We start from the raw sequence: 9,584 nt of genomic DNA on the forward strand, positions 1-9,584 counted from the left end.
AGACTAGAGGAGTTGTCTGGAATAAAGAGTTTAAGGCTGTTCTTGCACTTTCTCTATGGTTAAGAGCACTGGCTGCTCTTGCAGAGGACCTAAGTTTAATTCCCAGCACTTGCATGGTGGCTCACAACCATCTGTAACTCCAGCTCCAGGGATCTGAGGCCCTCTTCTGGCCTCTTCAGTCAGTGCACGCATGATACATACTCATTCACATTTAAAAACAAAGCAAAAGAGTGGAGCCAAGCTTGGTGGCACATGCCTACAAATCCTAGCACTCCAGAGGTGGAGGCAGGAGCATCACAAATTTGATGGCTGGCATGGGCTGTGTAGTGAGATCTGGTATACCTACAACTGTGAATAAACAAACAAACAAATAAATGGGTGCTGAATGAATGAATGAATGAATAATAAACGGAGGAACCAACAACCCTAGAAAGAAGGGAAGAAGAGACAATGGGGAACATGAGGATGTGAGAGAGTGAGAGAAGACAGTATGGAAATCAGATGGGAAATGGAGATGCCCTTTCTACAGGAGGACAGAGTGAAGGAAACTCGCTAGGTCTGAGTTTTCAATATTAAAGATGAGACATGAAGATTTCCTATCACTGAGTTGCAGCTGTGATGTAGTTCAATGGGCACAGCACCCACCAAGTGCTGCCAAAGCCCTGGTTTGCATCTCCTGCATGGCGCTAACTGGGCATGGTGGCTCCTGCCAGTAATCCCAACACTTGGGAGGTGGAGGCAGGAGGATCAGAAATTCAAGTCATCCTTCCCTATATGGTGAGTTCCAGGCCAAGCCTTGGCTACATGAGTCCCTGTAAGGAAATAAAAGAAGTTTCACAATAGGAAGTGTGTTCTAGTTCTAGGGGGAGCTTCTATCAGAGAGTTCACCTGGGAAGGCTGGAGTTACAAGCACATGCCCATAGGCCTGGCTTTACCTCCCACCTTTTCATTTAAGAGTGGATAACAGGATAACATATGGTGTTCTTATATGAACAGTGAAGTGATGTGAAACTGTGAAGCGATGGAGATCTCATTTAGAACTCCAGCCTGTAGTAAGCTTCTAGCTATAAATCATAGACTCTGACAGACAACTGGAGTCTTTGGGGGCATGAAATCTTAGCAGAGAGCAGCCCACATGCCTTCAAGAGCTGATCTCATTACTTTCTGGCCAGGCTTCAGTCTTGGGCCAGGGTCAGACCAGGCTATCCACAAAGAATCAGCCATTCATTGCACATGGTACCAAATTTTTGGTAATTGTTGCTAAATCATCCTTCCTGTGGTGATTCCATAAAGTGAGTCCACCTTTTCTTAGCAATGCAAAATTTGCTGTAGTATCTGGGGGTGAGAGACAAGTACCATCTTGTTTCAGTCTCAGCCACCTTGTGCTTAGACTGGCCCTCAGGGTGCTGTCTTGGGGAAAAGAATCAATGCAGAACACCATTATTCTCTCAAACCCTCAAAGATGCCCTGGGTATTAAGACAGTATAGAGCCATTGAAGTAGCTGCAGGGACACAGGAGTCCCTGAGAGGGTTCTGGTAAAGGGGAATTCCCTGTAGTGAACACACAGGCATCCTGATGCAGGGATGCTGTAGAGCTGGCCAGCAGGAAGAGAACAAGTGCTGCTCCTGAGCCCAGTGTGAAGTCTGGTCTAGTGCACACAGGCTGCTGTGGTGCTACTGTGACCAGGCACGCTTTCCCATGAGTGCTGATTAAGGACACCTGTGCCTTCCCGGAGGCTCTACTAAGGAAAATCCCAGACTTCTCCTGCTCCTTACAGCCTGGATGTCAAGTCCTGAACACCAGGTTCTAGTGTGCCTGCAATCATGGCTTTCTAACCACAGCTCCAAATGAATGTCATCAAATCCTAAAGGGAAGCCTGAGCACTTCCCTGGTTGGTCAAACACAGTTTCTAACAGCCTGACACCCCAGAACTTCCTTCTGAGGACTTACCTTTGCATCTATGGAAGGGGTCCATAAACAGATGCATAAGAAGTGTCAGTCGGGCTGAGTATGGTGGTACATGCTTTTAATCCCAGCACTTGGGAAGCAGAGGCAGGGGGATCATTAAGAGTTCAAAGCCAGTCTGACCCATATACAGTTCCAAACCAAGCTGGCTACATAGTGAGGCCCTGTCCCAGAAGACAGCTCTGCAGCGGAGAGGACAGGCTGCTCTAGCAGAGGCACCAAGTTCAGTTCTCAGCATCCACATGGCAATTTATAACCATCTGTAACTCCAGTTCTAGGAGACCTGACACCATCTTTGGACCTCGGCAGGCACCTGGCTCACATGTGGTGCTCAGACATAAGTGCAGACAAATACTCATAGTCTTAAAAGAAAATAAATAAATCTAACTTTAAAGGAAATTGTAACTATAAGAAATGAAAGAGAAGCCGGGTGGTGGTGGTGGTACACACCTTTAATCCTAGCACTCGGAAGGCTGAGCCGGGTGCTCTCTGTGAGTTGGAGACCAGCCTTGTTTACAAAGTGAGTTCTAGGACAGCCAGGGCTACAGAGAGAAACCCTGTCTTGAAAAACCAAAAACAAACAAAAAAATAAAAGAAATTAAATGGAAGAGCTTAAACACGACTCACTTCACCACAGGCATGAATGGTGCCAAATAAAGGCAGAGGTTTGGGTCCAGGAATTCTGAGTTTCTTAAAAACCCCATGAGAATGGGTCCCATATCTGTAAAGTAATAGAGAAATCAAAGTTGCGTGGATTGTGATTGTGACTTTACACATACTAAGTCAGTCATTGACTCGGTAACTGCAAGAATCAAACCACAGAAGTAATAGCTAGGCAACGAATAACAGTAAAAACCCAAACAGCTACAATCCTAATCACTCACCCCCTCCCTATGTCCACTGAGTAGGCCCACATTAGTTCATAATGATGGGAGAGAGACAGGGGAAATTTTTATGCTTCTAACCCAAGAGAGCATAACTGATGAAAACCTCCTAGATTCGGATTTTAGAGTCTCTGAGAGATTCAGGCTCAAAGCTTTCCAGGGTGTTTCATTTGCTTGTGTCCATTAAGAAAATTCCATGAAGCAGTGACTCTCATTAGGTAAGGGGGTTTATTTGCATAACAGAATGTACTTAATGACACAGGGCCATGGAGACCTGATGGTACTGTTTGTCCAGATTGGCCAGAGATGTATGTTTTTCCTTTTCTCTAAGCCACAAGATTGTTAGAGGCTCTAATTGTTGTGAAATTTTCCTTTCTAGAAAGATCCGGAAGCATCATGAAGTTCTGTCCATATAATTACAATTGAGTTCATGACTGCCACTGGATTCAGAGAAATTTCAGATGCTCTCGAGATTCTCTGTCTTGCAATGTGGTTGACTTGTGCTATAAGGAAGGCTGCTTTCCAGTATGTCCCCTCACTGACTAAGGCTTCATTTCTAAGGCATTGGTTAATCTGGACCTCCAACTGGTGATGCTCATCTGATGGGCACAGTGTCGGGGAGACTCTTATTTCTCATGATGGTCAATGTGGTAGTTTGAATGAAAAAGGCCCCCTAGGCCCATTGGGAGTGGTACTTTTGGGAGGTGTGGCCTTATTGGAAGAAGTGAGTCATTGGGGGTGGCCTTTGAGGTTTCAGATGTTCAAGCCAGGCCCAGTGTCACTCTTTCTTCTTGCTTCCTGAAGATCAAGGTGTAGAACTCTCAGCTCCTTCTCCAGCACCATTTCTGTCTGCATGTCACCATGCTTCCCACCATGATGATAATGGACCAAACTTCTGAAACTCTAAGCCAGCCCCAAGTAAATGTTTTCTTTATTAAGAGTTACCATGGTCATGATATCCCTTCACATCAGTAGAAATACTAACCAAGACAGAAGCTAATACCAGGGACTGGAGTATTACTGTGATAGGCCTGACAATGATTTTTTTTGGAGGAATGTGGACTTTGGGACTTTGGATTAGAAAAGCAGCTGAATGCTTTAAGTGGACCTTAATGGGCCATACTAGTAGAAGCATGGAAACCAGTAGTGCTGGGGTAATTTGAATTGTGGCAGTCTGGCTTAAAATGTTTCAGAGGAGAAGAATATTAGTATGTGGCCTAGACTGTTCTTAGGATATTTTGGCAAAGAATGTGGCTGCTTTCTGCCTGTGTCCAAAAAATCTGCCTGAGGCTAAATTGAAGAGTTATGGATTAACAGCTTTGGCAGAGGAAATTTCCAAACAGCCTAGTATTGACTGTGTTGCTTGGTTATTGGAGGCCACGTGCAGACTTACAATGAAAAAGAGCAAGCTGAGAAAGGAAAAATACAAAATGTGCAGTTTGAGGAAGAAAGAGACACCAGGAAGTACAAACAAACTAAAGGAAAGCCTGATGCTACGTAGAATAAAATGAGTGGTGACCTCAGAGAAAGACCTCACCTAGATAGGCTTCCAACTTAGGAAAAGGAATTAAAGAAGAGTGAGAAGGAATTAAAGGAACACTTAGAGCTAGTCATGGTGGTGCACACTCTTAATCTCAGCACTCAGAAGGCAGAGGCAGTCAGATCTCTGAGTTTGAGGCCAGCCTGGTGTACATAGCAAGTTCCAGGGCAGTAAAGTGTAGGCAGTGAAGGAAATCATTGAAAACAGGAAGCTGGTGAATATGTGTTTGCATGAGAGGGCCATGTTCAAGCTCCAGGAAGCAATAGAACTTGGCAACTTCAGTCACATGGTTCTGGTTTTAGAGTCAAGGACAGAAGAAAGGGGTTATAGAATCTTCCTTCATAGCTAAGGAAAGCCACTGAGGCCAGCTGTGTGTCAAGCATGTCCCTGTATGGAGGCCTAGAGAGGCCATTGTGGCATGGATTGCATGGTGACCGCTGCTGCTTGACAGTATTTTGACTTTTGAGGATCACAATTCTCCAGCACTTTCATTTATAATGATTCTCACTCTGTATTATGGGAGTTCCCTCATGCCTTCTCCTTTGGGAAATTTCATGCAGGCTTTGAAGGATGAAAATGTATAAAATGGCAGCCATCCTGATTCACTGATTGCAATAGTCTACTCCTTCTTGCCAACTCCACACCTCCTCTTTGGGACCTGAACCCTGCCAGAGCAGAACTTTGGCACCAAGTGTAAAGCTGTGGAGGTAAAGCCTGGATTACCTTGGAGGCTCCAAAATATTGGAGATGCTAGAGTTATGGGATACCTGCCAAGGAGAGCTGTTAAAAGGGAGTGGAACTAACCCAAGAGAAAGAAGTGTGTTGCAGTCAACAAAGGTGAAAGGAGTTGGAGATATGAGGAGTGCTTTGACCTCAGACTTGGAGATGCAGAGTTTGGAGATTTCCCAGCTGGTTTTCATTCTTGCTTCAGTCCAGTATTTCCTCACTCTGCTCTCTTTCCTCCCTTTTGAAATGGTACTGTATATTATATATTGTGCCATTATATGTTGGAAGTATGTGATCTGTTTTTCATTTTGATTTTACAGGGGATTACAGTTAAGAGATTATATGCATCTTAGGAGAGACTTTGAACTTTGGACTTTTAAACAGTGCTGATACTGTGATATCAACACTATGTGCTGATCCTGTGATATCAGACTATGGGAACTTTTGAAGTTGGTCTACGATATGGCTATAAGCCTAAGGGGGCCAGGGAGTGAAATGTGGTGTTTTGAATGAAAATAGTCTCCATAGGGATATAGGGAGTGGCACTATGAGGAGGTGTGGCTTTGTTGAAGGAAGTGTGTCACTAAGGGTGGGCTTTGAAGTTTCAGATGCTCAAGCCAGGCCCAGTGTCACTCTCTCTGCCTGCTGCCTGCCAATCCAGATGTAGAACTCTCAGCTCCTTCTCCAGCACCATGTCTGCCAGTATGCCACCATGCTTCCTGCCATGACGATAATGGACTAAACCCCTGAGACTGTAAGTCAGCCCCAATGAAATGCTTTCTTGTATAAGAGTTGCTATGGTCATGGTGTTCCTTCACAGCAGTAGAACAGTGACTAAGACAGTTAGTCATAAAAGAGGATGATTATTGCCTGTATGCATCAACTGAGCATATGCAAAGTTCCACTGAGGCAGGACCTCCCTGGGGCAGGGCTGCTATCACTGATGATGTGCCATATCCTGAATCCTATAGATGAGGGTTCATGGTGCCTCAGATCTCCCAGCTCCAATGTGGCTGACACACCAGATGTGGGAGAAGATGCAAGGCTGATGGAAGGTGATTCTGGAGACCACTGTAAGCTTTCACAAGCCAGTCATGCAAGAGGAGCCTGGTCACAGAAAGCTTAGAAATTATAGCAGAAATGGATATTTTGTATAAAGGTTTGACTTGAACCAGGAATTCTTTGATTTGCAAGACAAAGACCTTCAGGAGATCAAGTTATTTTGTATTGATAACAGACTTTTGAAGTAAATGACATAAAATGTGAAACTGTACATGTTCCAGATATGCAAATTAATATCTCTTCCTTCTTATTTTTTAAATTAAAATTTATTATTTTATGTATATGTGTATTTTGCTTGCATGTATGTCTGTGTATCACATGTGTTCGGTATGGTGATATTTGTGCTGAAATGTGATTTTATTTGTATGTTAACAAATAAAGTCACCTGAGGGTCAAAGCTAATAGCAAGCCATAGCAGAAGCTGGGCAGTGGTGTTGCACACCTTTAATCCTGATCACATGACAGGCAGATCTCTCTGTGTTCAAGGATATAGCCAGCATGGAGACACACGCCTTTAATCTCAATACCAACTTTAGAGATCTAGAGGTCTGTATGGACAGGCAGTGATGAGGAGGTCATGTGGTTGGGTTTACAACCAATGAGAGGGCAGAACAGAAAGTCAATAAAAAGACAAATACACAGGAAGTAGGTCTCTTTCTGAGGGGAAGGACAGCAGTGATGGCACAGGGTAAGAAAGGGTTTTTAGTATCAACTCTTAGGTACTGCTCTGACCTCTTGGGCTTTTAACTCTGCGTTTGGCTCTGTGTTTCTTATTTAATAAGACTGTTACATCTATAGTTAAGTGCCCACAAAGGGCAAAAGAGAGTGCCAGATCCCTTGGAACTGAAGTTATAGATGGTTATGAGCCACCATGTGGGGGCAGGGCACCAAACTCTGGTTGTGTGAAAGAGGAACCAGTGCTCTTAAACACTGAGCCATCTGTCTAGTCCTTTCTTCCCGCTTTGTTAGTAGTGAATCTTTAACTCACCACAGGTTCTAAACACTCGCTATCAATCCAGTGAAACTTATAAAATGTTATCACATATAATCAAGAGTTTGCATGGAAGGACATACACTGAAGGATCCCCATGGAGCACTGTTGTGGAATGATCCTTTTGCACATTGTGAAGATTGGTCACTCAGATTGCTTTAATAAAAAGCTGAATGGCCAATAGCAAGGCAGGATTTTAGGACAAAGATATCAGGCAGAGAGAACACTGGAAAGAAAATGGGCAGAGACATGGAAAGTCATCAGCCAGATGGAGAGGAAGAAGCATGGGTAGCACAGAGTAAAAATAATAAAGTCACAAGGCAAAAAGTACACTGATAAAAATGGGTTAATGTAAGTTGTAAGAGCTAGTTAGTAACAAGCCTAAGCTACCGGCTGAGCTTTCATAATTAACAAGAAGTCACTCTGTGGTTAATTGGGAGCAGGCAGGTGGGACAGAAAAATCCACCCACAGAACACTTCAGTGAGGCCTGATTAGCAACTGGGATTCCTCCCCCAAGATTGTTCTGGCTGCCTTTTGCTATTAAAAACAAATAAATCAAACAAAACAACAATGAAAACATTTAGTATTAAGTGGTTTCCATATCGCAAGGTAGAAATTTATGTTTTAGGAAGAAATAGTGTTCCAGATGAGGGTCAGAGAAATGAGAAGAATGGATGTTGATCTTTATACAAGAGCTGGGGTGTTGTGCTTGTTAGTTTTTTTTTTAAATCAACTTGACACAAGCTAGAGACATCTGGGAAGAGGCAACCTTCAGTGAGAGATTGTCTCTATCAGACTGGCCTGTGGGCAAGTCTGTGGGAGCATTTTCTTGATTAATGATTGATGTAGGAGGACCTGAGTCACTATGGGGGGTGTTATCCATAGACAGGTGGTCCTGGGTTGTATACGAAAGCTGGCTGAGTGAGTCATGGGGAGCAAGCCAGTCAGCAGTGCTCCTCCATGGCTTATGCTTCAGTTCCTGCCTCCAGGTTTCTGCCTTGAGTTCCTGCCCTGGCTTCCCTTCATGATGGACTCTAAGCTGTAACGTGAAATAAACCCTTTCCTCTTCAAGTTGCTTCTGGTCATGCATAGTGTTTATCACAGTAGTAGAAAGCAAATTAGAACAGAGGCACTGTGTGCCTTTGTGTAAATTGGGTTGGAAGCAAGAAACACCCACATCCACAGGGAACCAGTCATATACACATCACTTATTCTGACAGAAGAGAGAAGGAAAAGAAAACAAGAAAAACAAACCTAAGCAACTAGGCTTTTGGATTCTCAAAAGCTTGGAAAGGCCATGGTTGCCAATGTGCTAGCTTTATATCCGTTGCTATGCTAAAATACTCCATAAGAAGCAACTTAGGAGAGGAAGGGCTTATTTTCCTGACAATTCCGTGTTACTGTGTCTGGTAAGTCAAGGCAGAAAATCAAGTAGCCAGTCACAGTTAAGAGTACAGAGAGAATAGACACGTGTTTGCTTGCTTTCATCTACTTTTCTTTTATCTTATATAGTTGCCTGGGTATGCTACCACCCACAAGGAGCTGGGGCTTCCTGCATCAATTAGCGATCAAAACAATCCTCCACAGGGTTGCCTACTGGTCAACCTGATCTAGACAATTTCTCAATTAAAATTCTCTTCCCGGGTAATTCTAGGTTGTGTCTGTTAAACTGCTAGTTAGAAACTAGCCAGCACAGTAGCCAACTCTTTATGACACCACACAATTGTTGATTAGTCTATGTGCAGACTGAGAGCCAATTACATTATTATTATGGGAGCAAGTCTTGTCAAAACCCCTCCAAGCCATAAGGTTAGATACAGGTCTGGGTGGGAGCTCATAGGATGGCCAATGATGTTGGTAGAAACTACCTAAGTGCTGGTTTCAACTTCCCCTCCGTGATTTCTTTGGGTGTTTCAATAGGAAAAAGAAAGGGGGGCCTGGATATCACCCCAACTCCAGTTACAGATAGGAAGAAGCTTGGACAGCTACTCACATGTAGATGAGCACCAGGCTCGTAGCCAACAGCACCCAGGTTTCCATGGAAAGGCTGGGGATCAACTCCATCTCAGCTTTCCTTCAGCAGTTCTGGCTCTAAGTTTCCCTCCTAGCTGAGAGTCTTGCAGGGCTCCCCTGCTGTGCCCAGATGAGATCCAATGAGGCCAGTCTGCAGTGTTTATATGAAGGGAAAGGAGGTGTCAGGGATACAGCCAGTAGGAGGGCCACTTGCACACTGCCTGGCCTCTCCACACGGCACTGTTAAAAGTCCATGAATTCCCCTACTCTGACCTTTGAGTTTGTATTCTGTGTATATTTGTTCTTTCAGAAACTCAAATCCATTGGCACTGCTTCCTTTTAATTCTCAGTTGTGTCCATGGTTGTTCTAATTCCAAAACACATTAAGTCCACACAGTTAA

The 9,584-nt window shown here is 43.9% G+C and overlaps 1 protein-coding gene across 1 annotated transcript in view; it reads right to left on the reverse strand.

The window, feature by feature from the left end:
• Positions 1-9,234, reverse strand: part of LOC128120643 (cytochrome P450 3A25) — a 39,600-nt gene extending 30,366 nt beyond the window's left edge. The window contains exons 1-2 of the mRNA XM_052754801.1: positions 9,164-9,234; positions 2,594-2,687 (exon numbers count right to left, since the gene is read on the reverse strand). Coding sequence (XP_052610761.1) covers positions 2,594-2,687; positions 9,164-9,234 — 165 coding nt within the window. The remainder of the gene's footprint in view (positions 1-2,593; positions 2,688-9,163) is intronic.
• Positions 9,235-9,584: the final 350 nt, after the last annotated feature.

The sequence above is a fragment of the Peromyscus californicus genome, unplaced genomic scaffold (assembly GCF_007827085.1).
Source record: "Peromyscus californicus insignis strain IS unplaced genomic scaffold, ASM782708v3 Scaffold_2__1_contigs__length_46816999, whole genome shotgun sequence".
Taxonomy (NCBI): domain Eukaryota; kingdom Metazoa; phylum Chordata; class Mammalia; order Rodentia; family Cricetidae; genus Peromyscus; species Peromyscus californicus.